Here is a 20,117-nt window from a genome sequence, read left to right as displayed (position 1 = left end):
AAATCTAGACTCAGTATGAGTCTTTTATTCCTCATGAATATTACCCCAGCCGAATGATGGCCATTTTTTTGGCTCTTTGCCTCTCATCCTTACCACTTCCCCTGGGGGCACTTTGAAGGTGGATGATTGACTCTCAAGCTTGATGGATGACGAAGATGTGATTTCAGACTTAATTGTTTTGGGAACCCGTTGAGCTTGAATTTCCATCTTCGAGTGGATTTTCTGTAGCAGGCATACAAGAACAACTAACATTACAGGGAAGAGCAGATTGCAGGTCACATTGTACAATTAAATACCATAGTGCAGTCATCGACAGTCAGAGAACAATTACAATTGCCTGTGGTGCACATGGCAGAGGAGTTATTACCTCTGGTGGCAATGCTGGAAATATTGTGTGTCTCACCTTAAATGCACTCTTTAACAAGTCAATTATGTTGGATGAATCTTCCTGGAGCAGGCCAACATGAGACACAGGGAAATATTGGCTCAATTGCTGTGGAAAAGAAGATACACTTTAATATTAAATCAAACAAGGAACATTCCAGACTGCTCAGAAGATTGACTTTGGAGCAGAAGGCTTTGAGTTTGATGGGTTGATTTGCTACTCTTCACTTTTTTAGGTTAAAATATTTTTTTAGGGATGAGGGGAAGATTGCAGGTTCTCCATTGAACTGTACTGGCTCTGAGAAAATATACGCGATAAAAGCAGATAGCTCCACTCTCCAAGGCAGACTTGGTGATGCAGAGGAGATCTGAATCCTCGGTTTAAATTGTAATATTGGCAAAAGGATGTGTTAGTTGCAAAACCAGCAAGTATTTGGCTTTACCTCAGAAACTTGGACATCAATCTTACAAGTTTTTACTTTAATGGCACTGTAGTGCACTAAAGGAAGCTCCTTACACACAACAGGAGATTGGAGGGTTGGGCTGAGACACATAACCAATGTAATGTATTGAAACACATACCCAATGCAACCTCCATGCACATTACAGAGTCTAATAGTGACAAAGCCATGAGTATGTTACACATCTTTTGAAACAAGTCACAAAACGTAACATTGGAATATCAGAATCATGTCAAAAATACTGTACCTTATAGTAACTATAGGAATGGTTAGTAACAGCAAAGATCGGGATGATACTTTCTCTAGCCAGCAGCCGGATGAGGGTTGGGATTGATGGGTAATCTTGATCAGTATCATACGTGTATTTGCCACTACTGTCCAGATGACAGGCTTCGTCATTGCGTTTCAAGATCCCAGAGAGCACATTGGAGCCATCTGCCTCATAATGAAAGGCCGACTCCGTTGAGAACACTAGCAGGTGAGTGGTGTGGTCTCTCCAACCAATTTGATTCTGTAATGAAACACACCGTAAACTGCGTGTAGCGGAGCAGAAATAATTTCTTATTAAATAAGAAGACACGTTGATACACGGGATCAGGGCACAGATACCCCTCCTGTGCTATGAGGCCAGAAGGTACATTGTAGGAAGGTACAATCCCATAACACAAATTTGAAGGTCTAAACACAACAATAACTTGTATTTATATAGCGCCCTTCACGCAGGGTAGTATCCCAGAACGCTTGAATTCCAATAAGAATCACAAAGCATGGATCTTCCTTTTTTACAGCTACTCTTAGGGATACAAATGAAAAGAAATTCAAACAATCTAATTTCAGGACTATTTTCTTTAGCTGAGTTGCCTCCAAGGTGATGTATGTGGCAGTGGGATGTCAGAATCAAGTCAACCATCTGCGGCGGTGTCAGTAGTCTGGATCCTGAGGCAGGTAAGTCTGTAGCACTCCAGAGTAATGCTTATGGCAGACCAGCCTGTCTGACTCGTCAACAGGACTTAAATGGGTGGAGTGGATAGCTGAACAAGCTTGGGAAGCTGGTTAAGACAATGCTTTCAATGGCAAGCTATGTGGTTTTAGCTAGTTGAATTCCAGCAGAACACACACATTAGGGTGGCCAAGCATTGGCTCTCACCAACTTGCACCTCATACTCTCTGGAATACAGAGAGCAGAATACAATCTCTCCAAGGGACAGAGTCCTGCATTCTATTCCAAACATAGGAACATTTCTGAGGGTAGGTAGCATACACACGTGCAACTCCCAGTCTGGTTTGGAAACTCTTAAACATGGGGGTTTCCTCATGTATCAGACACCCATCTGACCAAAAAAAATTATACCCCACTCACCCTACATGCAGCAACCTGAAGGATTGCATCAAATCCACCTTCGGGTGCGTCAAGATTCCCAGAAATCCTCTCCTTCTCCAGTTTCTTAGTGAACTGGTCTGTATTTGGTGTCAATTGAATTACATTTATGAAAGAAAATGGGGGATCACTGTTGGGCCAAGGTTCCTTAAGCCTAGAAGAGATGAAAGTAATGGTTGTTATACATAATTACTCTTTATGTGGATACTATCACGCTTTGCACCAATTCTTGTTTAACATTCACACATGCAGTGGTCGCAGGAGAGTAATCAAAAGATCAAAGTCTCTAGCTTTATCCCAGTAATCGCAATGATTCAAGTTAAGGACTTTCCCTTCTGCATGGCATAGGACTTACCTAGAAAACTGAGCCATCATGAAGGGCACATGCACCCTCTTTTCACAGTTATCTAATTTGTTCTTCCACGAACTCACCTAAAATTAATTACCCTGCTCTGGGAAGTGAATAGCAAAATGTAATAAAGGATCAATTCCAGGAACTAATATTAACCCGGGAGTAATAATCCCTTAAAAAAACAAGAAAAATAATAATTTGGTCACTCAATCCATGACTGTTTGTGGGACACCTCTCCGCACAATTGCCTGCCACGTTTCACCCATAAAATATACAGTCAATTCACCTTACAGTATATTGTTTGAAGCGCTTTGAGACGTCTCAAAGACATGATAAGATGCTATATCAAATGCAAGGATCATTATTATCTGACTATACAGTTCTCCCTTCAGCACTGCATTGGAGCGTCAGCCTAGATTTTGAGCTCAAAGTCCTGATATAGGGTATGAACCACAACCCTGTGACTCAGGAGAGATTGCTAACAACTGAGACAGGCCGACATCATAGTTGTTTTAATTGACTATAAAGAGAGATTTATTTTGTGTATATTCATTGGGAAAACATCCTTGTCCCTGGGAGTATCTTGCATTCTTATTACTGCACAAGGTTAACAGTAGGTTCATTTATCGAGAGTGTGTTTCATTCTTGCGCTGTGTAGTTACAGGAGCTCTTTAATCAGTGTGAGAGATCCAGAACTGAGGAACTCTGCAGGCAAAAGTGATTGATAGCAACCTGTCACAAGCATGAATGAACACTGGGAGACCATTGTTACTGAGTTATCCTGCTCATTCCGTAGGTCTGTGACTCAGTGGGTTTATTTCATGGGAATGAGTGTAAGTGTTCAAGTCGGCCTGAATCACTCTGCCCTGTAACTTGCATTGTACTGTTCCAGATTATAATAAACCAAGTTCACAGTCTGAAATAAAAATATGCTTTTGTCAGTAATCTTACAGTAGGTGAAACAGGCAACCGCTGAAGTCGTATTATTATTATTATGTGCCTGTTTCATTCCTCTCCTAGCCACACCCTATTACATGGTAATCTATCTGCCCTTTATAAATAAATAACTCAATGTATAAAAAGGAACTGGTCCCAGAGACTGCACAAGTCCAGTTTAATGACTTGCTGTTAGAGCTGGCCTGAATGAATCCTGTTCACTATTTCACTTGGGTTCTCTCGATAGCAAGCCACCCCACCACCCATTTTTAAACAAAAAGATTATCATGTGCTGTTTAGCAGCTGTAGCTGAGCTTACATTCTCAGCTTACAAGGGGAAATCTCGCTTCTTCTGAACGGCGATTGATGACCACTCTTGGGATTAGGGTTAGCCCGAGGGTCTCATGTCAGTCTGTGGAACAGTCACTTTATCGACAAATTTCCCAAAGCCATCCTTACCTCGAGGGTCTCATGTCAGTCTGTGGAACAGTCACTTTATCAACAAATTTCCCAAAGCCAATCTGGTAGTTAGAGGACATGAAGGACAAAACGTCAGCTGCAAAAGATTGAGAGAAGCGAGCAAAATCAGAGAGAGCTCAATTACGTTGCTGAATCAAATTGAATCTGGATGATGACTTTTCACTGGGGCACCTGAGTTTGAATCAAGTCTGGATAAAAATGAGGGAGAGTCTCCTCGACCTGATTTTTGCTAAGTGTTACAAATAAAATCATCTTCAACTGTATCAACAATGGATACAAGTCCATAGTGCATAACGGACCTCAACTAATAACCCTATTCCACAGGATTTGGCTTGTAAACAACATTCAGCACAGTCTGCTCTTACCCAGTTTATTGCCCAGTTTTTTCAAGTTATCCAAGTCATCACTCATAGAGTTGGAGAAGTCCATAAGAAAATATAAATCTAAAGGAGCTCTCTTTGGGTGGAAGACCATCATGTTCAATGTCTTCTCATCGCCTGCCCGCAGATTTACAATGACCTCCTGTGGCGAGATCTGGGTTTCATTCAAGTTGATGTTAATACCCGTTTCCTGAGGAATGAAAAGACAAAAAGGTTTATTACCCAGTTGTATATCAGGAGCTGAAGTAATTGAGAGAAGTTCACCTTCTCAGAAGTTCATTTGGATTGTGAAAACGCCTCGATGAATACTTTAAGAATTGAAATTTAATAAGAATTTTTTTTTCACACAGAGTACAAAACCACTACTAACCAGAGAATGTCGATTGACATTAAATATATTTCTACTCTTCTCGATTGCTCAGTGGGTGAATGCACCATTTAATGTGGTCATGAACCATACAGATCAGATAGGTCCTAGGTTCAGTTCCTCGACTGTGTGAATCAACTGAATGCAGGGTGTTGGAGGTAGGGCTATAATTGGCTTCAGTGTTGGGTGAAGAACACTTAATGCCTTCTTGTGATGACAATTCTGTAACCAGCATCCAGGCTTACCCATGAAAATTGGCTAGTCCTTGGATGAAATACAAGAGAACACTGCTCTCATCCACAAAATTGTGTACATGGAGTCCTGTAGCTCAGTGGTTAGAGCACTCGCTTTGCAAGCGAGAGACCTGAGTTCAATTCCAGGCAGGGAGAAACCTTGGGCAGGATTCCTTACTCCACACAGAGCCTAATAATAATCCCTCCAAAACCAAAAACAATAATAAAATTGGTCATTTTTAATCTACGACTGTTTGTAGGACATTGCTGTGCGCAATTGGCTGCCGCGTTCACCCACAAATATACAGTCAATTCACTTTACAGTGTGTTCTGTGAAGCGCTTTGGGACGTCCTCCCGATGTGAAAAGCGCTATATCAAATGCAAGGATTATTATTATTATTATTATTACATTATGTTACTGCTTTCAGGAGAAAGGGGAGAAAAGAGAATGGAAGGGGGAGGAGAGGACTATTGTTAATATGTTTAATTCTCCAAGAAGGATACTTATAATGAGGTTTCCTCTTTGGGAAAATAAGCCTTGATAGTATGGCAACATCTTAATAGGTTATGGTGGTAAGACATCTTCTCATGAAGGGTGTTAAGAACTTAGCCCCCTTATATTATGTTTCCAGTGAAGAGGGTATGCTGCAGATTTTTTCAAGTAGCACTGATCTCTGGGCTCTTTTGAGGATATACTGTACCTTCACTATGTTAATCGAACTGTGCATTTGGACAATCTTTTTACAGTTTTGATCTTCCAGGTTTTTCTCAAGATCACATCTGAAGGAAGGAAATTTCTGTACAAAGAGAAGAGAATACTAATTACTCAACACCTCCTAAGGCAAATGACAATGTTCTTGGGAATATCAGAATTAATATCTGAATTAATTGGCACTGTTGTGACAGTTTACTCACCATGAAAGATATAGACCATGTATAATACTTTGAGCCCTTCAGCTTTATTTTAATCAGGTGCTCTTCTGAACTTTTCTCTTATGCTTCACTTAAACTACACATGTGCAGTCCTATTTGTTCTTGCTCATCATTGTGTTGAAATTAAAATTTATCTAAAAACTCTAACTAATCTAACGGGACTTGAACTCACATTATTCTAGGCTGACACTCCAATGTTGCATTGTTCGAGGTGATGTCCTCTGCATATAAACTTAATCTGACGTCCCGACTGCCTGTTTGAAGATCCATTCTAAAAGTACTATTCTAAAAGAGAAGGGATATTCTTCCAGTATCCTGGCCAACAATCCCCAAATAAAATTGGTCCTTCACTTCTAAATGGCCTGCCACGTTCGCCTACATATAAATACGCACTACCTCAAGACCGCAGATCTCCTCACCTTTCCCAGTCTTCTTTTCCTCCTAGATGCTTTTAAAATCGTGTCTTGCCATTTTCTAACTCTATTTTTTGATTTATCTCATCTTCTCTCCTATGATTTTTAATATTGGTGGTGTCCTGTATTATGTCTCAATAATAAATAATCCATAAGGGGTGTTATGATTTTATCCTGTAATATGAGAAAGTTGCAATTTTTGTAAGCCTTGAAGTGAGTTGAGCTTGTGAGGTATGTCATTTTAGAAGCTGTATGTTGTAATGATGTGAGAGCACAGCCATTACCTGTGGAACATGTGTCACATGGTCCTTGTATTATGGCTTTATTCCTAAGGGTATCTGGCTATAGTTTGTATGTAATTTCCCAGCGCCTTGGGATGTTCCTCCCGACGTGAAAGTCTCTATACAAATCTATATATTTTGTTTGTATATAACTTACCTCATCTGCACAGTAGGAACATTCCTTGGCTATTTGGATACATGCAGTACAATTCTTAGCTCGACTCGTCCAGCAACGATTGACTAAATATGAAAAGAAAATAGTGTGAAATTAGGAAAACACAAAACCAACCAACACAAAACAGGAAATCCAAACAGACACAGAAGAGGAATGACTATGGTGCAAATCCTCAACTGTTCAGCGCCTTGGGACTTCCTCCCAATGTGAAAGGCGCTACACAAATGTAATTTGTTTTGACTAAGATAGAGTGTAGGAAGTACTGCACAATCAGACATAGAATAGGGAGCAAAATGTAATTTGTTTTGACTAAGATAGAGAGTAGGAAGTACTGCACAATCAGACATAGAATAGGGAGCAAAACCAGATACAAATCAAGAAATACATTCAGTTATCAGGAGAGGCTAGAGAAGCTAGGATTATTCTGCTTGGAGCAGAGAAGGTTAAGAGGAGACTTAATAGAAGTTTTCAGAGGGGATTCAATAGGGTGAACAAGGAGAAACTATTTCCACTGGCGGGTGGGTCGGGAACCCGAGGACACCGATTTAAAATAGTTGTTAAAAAGAAACAGAGGGGAGGTGAGGCGAAATGTTTTCACACAGCGAGTTGCTCGGATCTGGAATGCTTTCCATAAAAGGGTGGTGGAAGCCGATTTCATAACAACTTTTAAGAGAGAAATAGATAATTATTTGGGGAGGACAAGTTGCAGGGCTATGAGGGAGAGAGCTGGGGAGTAGGATTGATTTTGAAGCTCTTTTCAAAGAACCGGCACAGGCACGATGGGCCGAATGACCCTTCTGTGCTGTATCATTCTATGATTCCATGATACATTCGGGTACAGATTGAGAAATATAATCCGATACAGGGAGGAAAATGAAAAATAATTTGAATTGCATTACCTATCTCTGTTCTTGTTTTGCAGACTCCATTACATTTATATAGCGTCTTTCATGTCAGGAGGACATCCCAAGGCACTGAACAGATAAGTGTTTGCACCTGAGTTAGGGGGGTTCCAGATGAGTGGAGGAGAGGGGGCGCCAACTTGGCAAGCATAAATTTAGTCCCTGTCTATGTTAAATAGTGAGCTATTTTCTCTGTTAGGTGTTAAAAAGATTAACGACCACCGAACAAATAGATAGAAAGATGAGGAATCTTACCACTCTGTCCCCGGCACACAGCTCCCAACAGGATAACTATCACCACTGAACACCATATCCTCCCGTGTTCCATCTCCTGGTTTAATAGATGAAGGAACTTGAGGTTATTCTTAGAGGTTAACCACAACAACGTGCATTCATATAGCGCCCCTCACCCAGAGAATTGAAACCCATCAGAGTTCCATGCATCCCACCTATACATAGAAATTCCGAAGATGTTTATTGTAAACCAATGCATACCAACTCATCTACCTCTCAACATTAACCAACTCATCTACCTCTCAACATTAACCAACTCATCTACCTCTCAACATTAACCAACTCATCTACCTCTCAACATTAACCAACTCATCTACCTCTCAACATTAACCAACTCATCTACCTCTCAACATTAACCAACTCATCTACCTCTCAGATTCACAAGCCATGACATTTCTTAGGGAGTTGAACTTTTTCTGGCTGGAAGTATGCCTTTAAACTGAACAAAAAAATCCCTATTACATAAACGTGGAGTGCCGATCTCTCTGCAGTGTTCTGAACCCTGGTGCTTTGCAGGAGCAAAATTCGTGCAGGATCCTTGAAGTCAGTAGAAAGCAGAAACTTTCAGCCGTTCCTGTCTGATTTTTGAATCCCTATCTCAGGGATAAAATGCCAGTGTAACAATCGACAGTGCCAACCTGTCCTCTTGCAGGTCAAGAATCTCTAGAGTACAAAACTGAACATCACTATAGAATTCATAACAGCCAGGGATCTGTATTGTGTTATACACAATACTTAATCTAATCAACATCTGCAGTAAACACAGTTAATTTTATTCTTGGAAATATAATTCCAACTGTTCAAGGTTCACTAGACTTAATATGTATTTAAGGGTTCTGAGATGCTACCCTACGTGGAGGGCGTTATATAAGTGGAAGTTGTTGTAATATATCTTTAATCATTCATCTCAACTAGAACTATTTTGAACTTACAGTCCAAGTGGAGTGCAAGTAGAGCAATGCATTGTCAGATGTGCTGTGTTTTGGATGAGAGTTTTTAAATTGAGATCTCGTCTACCTAGGATAGTAAAGATCTCATAGCATTATTCGAAAAGAGGAAGCAATTCCTCTTTAGAGCAATTCCTGTGAAGCATTTTGTGGTGTCTCAGCTACGTGATAAGACACCATATCAAATCCAAAGATTATTAACTTAATTAAACATATCTGACATGAGGCAATAAGATTGGAACTGATAAATTTGAATGAGTCATCATCATAAAGAACATTAGAAGGTCTCAAACCACAGAACACAGAATGATCTCAGAATACAAATAATGGCTAGATATCCAAAATCTCTGAATGAACTTGCATTTATTTTCGAATAGTGCCACAAGATCTTTAATATCCTAGGTAGACAAGATCTCAGTTTAAAAACTCATCCAAAGCACAGCACGGCTGACTATTTTGCATCCAGTAAAACGTCTCAAAGCCTTTCACAATAATTATTATTACATGAGGCAGATTTTATGAGGCAGATTTCTATCTAATCTACTAAATACTTAGAATATAACTGTTTTTCCTAGAACATAGATTAGCTCTCGTGACCTTGTCAAAGTTGGTGCTTGTTAATTGCTGTCGTGTTTCCAGTTGAAATATTGAAAGACAATAACAGCTCAAGTAGATATATCCCCTGCTATTCAGTCTGATCAGCGAGCGAATGAGAATTTTATGTTATCACAACGAAAACATTGTCAAAGTTGGTGTTTGTTAATTGCTGTCGTGTTCCCAGTTGAAATACGGAAAGACCCAATAACAGCTCAAGTAGATATATCCCCTGCTATTCAGTTTGATCAGTGAGCGAATGAGAATTTCTATGTTATCACAACAAAAACATTTCTCAGCTCTTTATTCTGGTCCAAAACAATCACTATTTCAAGATTGTGCTCAGCTGTTACCGCAAGAGATGGGCAAAACATTCACTCAGCCTTCAAATATTCTGTCCTCTTAGAAAAGTAGTCTACATGCTCCTTGTCTACGCTGGCACTTCAATGCAGGACTGGGGAAACCCTCCTATGAATGAGATTTTAAACCGAGGTCGCACCGGTCTGTTCAGGTAATAATAATTGATGTATGATATCTTATTGTGTCAGTGAGACGTCACAAAGTGCTTCACAGGATTTTACTGTGTAGTGACTATATTTGTAGGCAAATGGGGCAGGCAATTTACGTACAGCAATGTCCCACAAATAGCCATGAAGTGAATGACGGATTATATGTGTAGACTTTAAAGATTCCGTGCTCCTATTGCAAAAGAGAAGAGTTTCTTGTTTTGTCCACAAAATACAGTCAATTCGCTTTACAGTATATTCTGTGAAGCGCTTTGAGACGTCTGGAAGATGTGATTAAGCACTATTTCAAATGCAAGGATTATTGTTATTATTCTCCTCATGTTCTTACCAACAATCCCCGATAAAACTATTGGGCATTCACTTCATGGCTGCTTGTGGGACTTTGCTGTGTGAAAATTGGCTGCTGCGTTCACTGAGTCTTTACACTTCATTGCAAACTCTGTGAAGTGCCTTGAGAAGTTTGGACGTGAGAAAACGTTACATCAATTACAAGGAATATTACAGTATTAATCCTATTCACTGGCCCAAGTTTCAAATCTGTAAACCCTGATTCGAGATTCTCGAGGAATTGGATTTGAAAACCTATCCAGTTACACCTTGAGTGAGGAGCCCTACAGCACTATGACATTCTGCACAAGCTTTCTGAGAGGCTTATGTAAGGGGTTAAGAATAATGGAGATCAAAAGTCCTTTGTTTTCTTGCGAAGAAAGTCTTAACCTTTTCAGCGCTTTAAAAAAATCTTCCGAATTGAGATGCAACAGAGAGAGGGAGAGAGACCCAAACCTCCAGTTGCTGAATAATTATTAAGTGTTTGGACTGAAGTTGTTGAAAATGTTAGATTTTTGGGTGGGGGGAGGTTGGGGGTTGGGTAGGGGGAAAGGATCGTTGTCCTGTGCTTTAGCGGCCGAGGAATAGGAACGGTTTAACTGCAGACAACGTCTGCCTGAAATGCTTAAGTCTCCAGACAGAAGTTATTGCAAAACTTTGGCTTGGAATAACTTGGCGCGCAATACAATTTCAGAAGATATTTCCTCCCTCGCACCGGCTGCCCGCGTTTGAAAGCTGCAAAAAAAAAAAGCATTTGAAGAAAAAAGAAAGCTCAAGGTCAATAATCACGACTGTCAAAAGAAAGAGAGAGAGAAAAAAATATATATCACACAACATGAAAAGTTTAGAACAAACTGCTGTAAGTGTTTGTCAGCCTCAGGAAACCCCTCTGAACACAACAGGTCAACAGCCAACAACGACCCCTCATTCTCAAAGCTGCTGTGAATGCAAAACTACCTCGAAATACCTGATCTACATACAAGAACACGCACTTAACTTACTTACCCTCCACACAGACCGCTTTAGTTATGACCAAAAAAAACACACACATACACCCCCTCCCCACACACACCCCCTCCCCACACACACCCCCTCCCCACACACACACCCCCTCCCCACACACACACCCCCTCCCCACACACACACCCCCTCCCCACACACACACACCCCTTCCCCACACACACACCCCCTCCCCACACACACAACCCCTCCAACACCCCTCCCCACACACACAACCCCTCCACCACCCCTCCCCACACACACACCCCCTCCAACACCCCTCCCCACACACACCCCCTCCCCACACACACCCCCTCCCCACACACACCCCCTCCCCACACACACACCCCTCCCCACACACCCCCTCCCACACACCCCCTCCCCCACACACACCCTCCGCACACACACAACCCCTCCCCACACACACACCCCCTCCCCCCACACACCCCCTCCCCACACACACCCCCTCCCCACACACACGCCCCCTCCCCACACACACACACACACCATCCCCACACATACACACACCCCCTCCCCCCCCCACACACACACACCCTCCCCACACATACACACACCCTCTCCCCCCCCACACACCCCCCACACACACCCCCTCCCCACACACACCCCCTCCCCACACACACACACACATACCCCACACACCCCCTCCCCACACACACCCTCCCCACACACACCCCCTCCCCACACACACCACCCTCCCCACACACACCACCCTCCCCACACACACCACCCTCCCCACACACACCACCCTCCCCACACACACCCCCCTCCCCACACACACCCCCTCCCCACACACACACACCCCCTCCCCACACACACACCCCCTCCCCACACACACACACACACATACCCCACACACACCCCCTCCCCACACACACACCCCCTCCCCACACACCCCCTCCCCACACACACACATACCCCACACACACCCCTCCCCACACACACACATACCCCACACACACCCCCTCCCCACACACCCCCTCCCCACACACACACATACCCCACACACACCCCCTCCCCACACACACACCCCCTCCCCACACACCCCCTCCCCACACACACACACACATACCCCACACACACCCCCTCCCCACACATACACCCCCTCCCCCCCACACACCCCCTCCCCACACACACCCCCTCCCCACACACACCCCACAGTGGGGTTGAGGATACGCACCAATGCCTAAGAGGAGAGTTTCTAACCAAAGCAAAGTCCAAGTCTGTGTCTCATTGCAAATGACACTCAGAATCTTTTAAACACAACCCTCAGCCCTCAACCCTCAGCCCTCAGCCCTCAACCCTCAACCCTCAGCCCTCAACCCTCAACCCTCAGCCCTCAACCCTCAGCCCTCAACCCTCAACCCTCAGCCCTCAGCCCTCAACCCTCAGCCCTCAGCCCTCAACCCTCAGCCCTCAGCCCTCAGCCCTCAGCCCTCAACCCTCAACCCTCAGCCCTCAACCCTCAGCCCTCAACCCTCAACCCTCAGCCCTCAACCCTCCAGTTATCAGAGAGTCAGATTCCCTTCTGATCCACTCCATTTCCTCTCGAATATGACCTATTTCCCAGAGCCAAGTTTGACGACACTCGGCTCAGACTCGCAGTTCCCAGTGGGGGTGAACCTGACTTACCTTTTCTCCCAAACTTCGGTTCCTCCTCCGGACCAAACAGCAACTGCTCTCTCCCTCTCTCCCTCTCTCCCTCTTTCTTTCTTTCTTTCTTTTTTTCTCTCTTTCTTTCTTTTTTTTCTTCCTTTCTTTCCCTCTTCTGTCTCCCGTGTAGGTGCTGAGCGGATGGCTGAGCAGAGTTGGAGTGGCTGAGCTCTGGGGCTGATGAAGCTTTAGCTGTTCAGGTGTTAGTCACTGTGAGTAATTCTCGCATTCCTCCCTTATACCTGTACTGACACGACCGCGCCGCCCTCTCTCAGCTCAGGGCAGGGCAGGGCAGGGCAGGGCTGGCAGGGCAGGGCAGGGCAGGGCTGGGCAGGGCAGGCAGGGCTGGCAGGGCAGGGCTGGCAGGGCAAGGCTGGGCAGGGCAGGCAGGGCTGGCTGGCAGGGCTGGCAGGGCAGGGCAGGGCAGGGCTGGCAGGGCAGGGCTGGCAGGGCTGGGCAGGGCAGGGCTGGCAGCTCAGGGCAGGGCTGGCATGGCTGGGCAGGGCAGCTCAGGGCAGGGCTGGCAGGGCTGGCAGGGCTGGGCAGGGCAGGGCTGGCAGGGCAGGGCAGGGCTGGCAGTGCAGGGCTGGGCAGGGCAGGGCTGGGCAGGGCAGGGCTGGCAGGGCAGGGCAGGGCAGGGCTGGCAGGGCAGGGCAGGGCAGGGCTGGCAGGGCAGGGCAGGGCAGGGCAGGGCTGGCAGGGCTGGCAGGGCAGGGCAGGGCTGGCAGGGCAGGGCAGGGCAGGGCTGGCAGGGCAGGGCAGGGCAGGGCAGGGCTGGCAGGGCAGGGCAGGGCTGGGCTGGGCTGGCAGGGCACGGCAGGGCAGGGCTGGCAGGGCAGGGCAGGGCTGGCAGGGCAGGGCAGGGCAGGGCTGGCAGGGCAGGGCTGGGCTGGCAGGGCACGGCAGGGCAGGGCTGGCAGGGCAGGGCAGGGCTGGGCTGGGCAGGACAGGGCAGGTCTGGACAGGGCAGCTCAGGGCTGGGCAGGACAGGGCAGGGCTGGGCAGGGCAGCTCAGGGCAGGGCTGGCAGGGCAGGGCAGGGCTGGACAGGGCAGGTGTGGACAGGGCAGCTCAGGGCTGGGCAGGCAGCTCAGGGCTGGGCAGGTCTGGACAGGGCAGCTCAGGGCTGGGCAGGGCAGGGCAGGGCTGGCAGGGCAGGGCTGGCAGCTCAGGGCAGGGCTGGCAGGGCTGGCATGGCTGGGCAGGGCAGGGCAGGGCAGGGCTGGCAGGGCAGGGCTGGGCAGGGCAGGGCTGGGCAGCTCAGGGCAGGGCTGGCAGGGCAGCTCAAGGCTGGGCTGGGCAGGACAGGGCAGGTGTGGACAGGGCAGCTCAGGGCTGGGCAGGGCAGCTCAGGGCTGGGCAGGGCAGCTCAGGGCTGGGCAGGGCAGCTCAGGGCTGGGCAGGGCAGCTCAGGGCTGGGCAGGCAGCTCAGGGCTGGGCAGGTCTGGACAGGGCAGCTCAGGGCTGGGCAGGGCAGGGCAGCTAAGGGCAGGGCAGGGCAGCTCAGGGCTGTGCAGGACAGGGCTGGGCAGGGCAGCTCAGGGCTGGGCAGGGCAGGGCAGCTAAGGGCAGGGCAGCTCAGGGCTGTGCAGGACAGGGCTGGGCAGGGCAGCTCAGGGCTGGGCAGGGCAAGGCTGGGCATGGCAGGTCTGGGCATGGCAGGGCTGGGCATGGCAGGGCTGGGAAGGGGAAGGCTGGGCTGTGCGTGTGCAACGCCAGTCAATAAACCATTAAGACCCTCAAAAAAAAATGCAACTACAACACTCAATAACCCTCGTCACACAACCTCCTTTTAGGGGAAGCAACACAGCCACTCAGTGTGGAATTTAATACATCCCCCTCTACCCCCCCCCCCCCCCCCCACACACACACACACACACTTATTTAGAAGTTGTACAGTACAAAGTCTACCCTCAATCCACTTTACAGTTATGTCCTGCCAAGCGATTTGAGATGTCTCGACCATGCGATGAGGCGCTGTATCAAATGCAAGGATTATGATCACTGCAATTCAAACCAAATAGCACAGCGTCAAGTCAATACTAACACAACGGGCGCAGTGGTAGAGCAGAACTGCCACAGTTCGGTAATGTGCCAGCTCCCATAGCGATGAAAGCAAATAAACAACCCACCATCACAGTCATTACGCAACTCACGTAATAGACTGCTCCCCCCAACTCCACCTCCCACATCATGCAACAGCAAAACTTATTGGAACTGATTAACCCAGGAAACTGTTCCCCAAGCCACTCAGCGGCTAAACAACTCAATGCAAAAACTGTGAGGCTCTTCTGCTCCACTCAAGCCCTGAAGTTAGTGAATCTGTTGATTTGTTTGTTTGTGAAGCTGCTCCTTTTGGGAATTCATCCTCGTAGATGGAGTTTTAAGTATTTCGTTGGATTCTGCATTTACCATGTAGTTAAATAATGTAAACTAATCCTGAAATACTGTACAGGTAAGTGCATAGGGGCAAATTTACAATGGAAACAGGATAATGGTTAACCGAATCTTTGCTTCATGGCCCGATGGATGGTTAATAATCACCATAGGAGATGCACCATGAGTGATTTTGTGTTTGTTTCGCTCTTATAGAATCATAGAATCATAGAATCGTACAGCACAAAAAGAGGCCATTCGGCCCATCGAGTCTATGTCGACTCTTTGAATAGAGCAATTAATGTCAATCCCACTCCCCAGCCCTTTCCCCATAACTCTGCAAACCCGTCCTCCTCAAATACCCGTCCACCACGTTTTTAAAAGTAGTTATCGAATCGGCCTCGACCGCCCTTTCAGGCAATGCCTTCCAGATTCGAATAACTCGCTGCATGAAAAAAAAATTCTCACCTCCTCTCTGCTTCTTTCAGAGACTATTTTGAATCTGTGACCTTGAGTCATGGACACATCCACCAGTGGGAACAATTTTTCCCTTTCTAACCAAATCAAACCCCCTCATGATTTTAAAGAGCTTTATTAGGTCTCCTTGTAACCTTCTCTGCTCCAATGAGAATAATCCTCACCTCTCCAGCCTTTCCTCATCATCACGGTCCCTCATTCCTGGTACCATCCTCGTAAATCTCCTCTGTACCCTTTCCAATGCCTTAACATCCTTCCTATAGTGTGGTGCCCAGAACTGGGCGCAGTATTCTAACTGAGGCCTAACCAGTGTTTTATATCGGTTAATCATAACCTCCTGACTCTTGTACTCTATGCCCCTATTTATAAAGCCTAGTATCCCATATACCCTTTTTACAGCTTTATCTCCCTGTCCTGTCACCTTCAAGGATTCACTTACCTGCCCCCCCAGGTCTCTCTGTTCTTTCACCCCCCTAAGATTGTATTACCGCCTATATTGCCTCCCCTCATTCTTTCTATCAAAATGCATTGTCTCGCATTTCTCCACATTGAAACTCATCTGCCATGTGTCGCCCATTTTACCATTCTGTCTATGTCTTCCTGCAGTTGGCTACTATCCTTCTCACTGTTTACTACCCTAAGTAATTTTGTGTTGTCCGCAAACTTGGAAATGGTACTTACTATATCCAAGTCCAGATCATTTATGTATATTAAGAAGAGCAGTGGTCCTAATACCGATCCCTTGGGGACGCCACTGTACACTTCCCTCCAGTCAGAAAAGCAGCCGTTCACCACAACTCTCTGCTTTCTGTCTCCCATCCAGTTCTGGATCCATGCTGCCACTGTCCCTTTTATACCATGGGCTTCTATCTTTCTTACAAGTATTACAAGTCTTGCCAACCTGCGCCCAATACTTTCTGGAATTAGGTAAGCAGGATGTGTCCCTCCATGGAGAGAGTGTGCATTTCATTCCAAATCTCTGGGATTTCCATGTATAGAGGGGTAAATGGAAATCTCAGCTTGGTTTGGATATTCTTAAGCATAATGATGGGTGTTTCTGCATGTGTCAGACAACCCAGCTGACCAAAAAAAAGATTACACTCTTCCGTATTTCTCTTCAATACTTTGGTAACTCATTTGACATCACCGTGGTACAGTCTTCCCCTGTGCCTTTGAATCAGTGGCTTTGAAACCCTATGCCTTTTTCACACAAAGCGTAGTGGAAATCTGGAACTCTCTCTACCAACCATTCACAAACAGCAATATCATAGAATCATAGAATATTACAGCACAGGAGGCTATTCAGCCCATTGTGCTTGCGCCCGCACTTTGGAAGAGTTCTCCAATCAGTCTCACTACCCCGCTTTTTCCCCATTTTCTTGCAAATTTTTCCTTTTCAAGTACCTATCCAATTCCCTTTTGAAAGTTATTATTGAAAGTTGTTGTTACTGGCTCCGGTGTCCTTGTCCCCAGGGCCACCCACCCCACCATCAGTGGCAGTGCTTTCAGCCAATATGCCTCGAAGCTGTGGAACTCTCTCCCTCAATCCCTTGGCCTCACACCCCCCTCCCTAATTTCAGGTTGTGCTTGAAGACCTTCCTCTTTGACATGGCTTGGAATTGGGCTTTGACACTGTTAAGCGCTCCGAGACACTGTCTGGTGTAAAGGGTGCAATATAAATACAAGTTGTTGTTGAATCTGTTTCGAATTCCCTTCAGGCATTGCATTCCAGACCAAAGCAACTCTCCTCATCTCCCCTCTGGTTCTTTTGCCAATTATCTTAAATCCATGTCCTCTGGTTACCGACCCACCTACCAATGGAAACGGTTTCTCCATATCTACTGTATCAAAAACCCCTCATAATTTTGAACACCTCTATTAAATCTCACCTTAACTTTCTCTAAGGAGAACATTCACAGTTTCACTAGTCTCTCCACATAACTAAAGTCCCTCATCCCAAATACCATTCTGGTAAATTTCCTCTGGACCCTCTCCAAGGCCTTGATGTCCTTCCTATAGTGTGGTGCCCATAATTGGACACAATACTCCAACAATAATAATAATATTCCACAATTGATGTTACATACTTCGCTGGTGTAAATTGGCTAGCATGTTTGCCTACAAATACAGTCAATACACTTGATAGCAATTGCTTGAGCGATTTTGATGTTTGTAGCTAAATTAAAGTGATTTATTAAGTTTCAATGCAGAATTTCCTCAAATCTTTAAAATAGGTTATAGCAAAGACTGGTAAGAACTCATCATTTCAGCCCACAACATGTACTGGGAAGGATTCATTTAATATGATGTTGGAGTGCCCAGTACAAAGAACTTTTGGCCAGATGTGCCTTGGTTTCATGTATTTGCATGTTGTCCTGATAGAATTTCCTTCAGCTGTTTCCTTCACCCCTGCATTTTTTGCAGTGTTTGAGAGTCCTAGCAAGGGTGCTCATAGGAACGGAATAGCGGATGTATGGTTGTCCAACACGAGATGTCCAGGAATTCAAGACAAAATTACCGGTTAGCTGTGCAGCCAGTGCTGTTAAAAGATTACTATTGTTTCTGGAATAGAAATAAATGAAACAAGGATGAAGCTCGCCCTCAAATACAAGGGTGGCCGACACTGCCAAAGGCTGGCGTGCGGATGCTAAACCTCTGGATAGTCAGCATGTAATGCCTGGATATTGGACCAGTCAATATTTCCTGATGCATTCCATCATCTATTTCCCTAACAATGGATTTCTGTTTGTCTACTAAAGGGCTTCATAGCCTATGTGCAGTTTTATTGCAGGAATTCCAGGATCCACGAGTTTTGCTTTCTCTAACATCCCTTTGACTGCAGTTGCCAGTTACGAACCATTTCTCAGTAGCACTGCAGAGCCTCTGTGTAGGGTCACATTCAAGGTCATAGATGAAGTGATATATCAAATGCAACGATTATTATTTATTATAAATGTCTACTATTTTAGGTTGGACAGGATACTAAATATTAGATTCAGATAAGCATGGTTTATTTTTAATTGTACTTAGCATTCTGTGCCTTGGTTCAGAGATTGTGAAACCATTTTGTATCTGAAAATAAATAGAAAAGGAAAATGAAGGAAAATACTCCAAATCATGACCATTTCTTGACGTGAATAATTCTCGGGTTTCCAGTGTCTAATTTGCTGAGTTGTGTGTGTCCTTTTCCTCCTTGGTCACCCTTTTGCCTGCCTGCTGTTCCCAGCGTCTTTCTATCCAATATCATTAACTGTATCTCTCCTTTGTTCTACTCTCCACGTACAAAGGTCTCTAACTTGGAGTTTGCTAACTGCAGCAAAGTTTTCTTGCTACCCTCATGTTAAACACTGACAGCGCTTTTGCACAGCATCGCATTTCAGGGTTTGAAAGGGGAAAGAAGACCAAGGTCTAGCTGGTTCACCTTCCACCATCCTTTTTTCCTCCCTATACTAGGGCCATTGAGACCAATTGTAGAGCCCCAGAGAGCTACCCCAGCTAACGTCAGACCTCGATACAAAACGTGTGCATTAACGGTCCACACGATGGCCTGATGGATGAAGGCAGGTCATCGTGTGGACCGTTAATGCACACGTTATGATCTCAAATAAAAATGCTCTTTCAATCTTTTAATCAATTACAATCCAGTTTCTAAAGTTTTGTGTTTATAAGTTTGGTGCAAGTTTGAACTGGAGCTGGGAACCTGGCAACAGGATACATAATAGTAAATCATTTCACGTTGAAGGGAATCACAACCTAAGGTCACTAGTGGTTAGATGTCTCATTAAAAAAATTTAAATAATGAATATGAAATATTTTATTTCAGCTTTATGTAAACATGTAGAATAACAAACAACTGGAAAATCACTCCAGAGGATGTTTTGGAAACACATGATCCAGCTGCTCCCTCTACCGCCCTGGGCCACATCAGAAGGTGCTGTTCGGAGTCTCACAAGGCTGATTAGAGGCACAAAACACCTCAACCGTCACATTTTAGCACTCCAAAAATGGTTGACTGCTATTACCTGTAATAAATGAATCCTACCTGCACAAGTCATATTGTATGAAATTCCTGCATAGATCTTACTCTACACAATCACTGTATAAATCTGTTACTCTGCACAATTCATAATTAATGTACAAATTTGTTGCAGTATACTCGCTGCTAAGAGACAACTTTCAGTGGAGAAGAGGCAATGCATTTGGTCTCAGCATTTGGTCTTCCCTTGGGAG

The 20,117-nt window shown here is 45.2% G+C and overlaps 1 protein-coding gene across 1 annotated transcript in view; it reads right to left on the bottom strand.

The window, feature by feature from the left end:
- itgb4 (integrin, beta 4) overlaps window positions 1-13,330 on the bottom strand; it is a 46,762-nt gene extending 33,432 nt beyond the window's left edge. Inside the window, 10 exon segments of the mRNA XM_007888477.2 lie at window positions 94-222; window positions 404-493; window positions 1,093-1,356; window positions 2,206-2,377; window positions 3,971-4,067; window positions 4,357-4,561; window positions 5,674-5,769; window positions 6,757-6,839; window positions 7,932-8,007; window positions 13,015-13,330. Coding sequence (XP_007886668.2) covers window positions 94-222; window positions 404-493; window positions 1,093-1,356; window positions 2,206-2,377; window positions 3,971-4,067; window positions 4,357-4,561; window positions 5,674-5,769; window positions 6,757-6,839; window positions 7,932-8,004 — 1,209 coding nt within the window. The 5' untranslated portion in view covers window positions 8,005-8,007; window positions 13,015-13,330.
- Window positions 13,331-20,117: the final 6,787 nt, after the last annotated feature.

This window comes from Callorhinchus milii, unplaced genomic scaffold (assembly GCF_018977255.1).
Source record: "Callorhinchus milii isolate IMCB2004 unplaced genomic scaffold, IMCB_Cmil_1.0 Scaffold20, whole genome shotgun sequence".
NCBI lineage: Eukaryota > Metazoa > Chordata > Chondrichthyes > Chimaeriformes > Callorhinchidae > Callorhinchus > Callorhinchus milii.
This window is presented reverse-complemented; position numbering and strand designations above follow the sequence as displayed.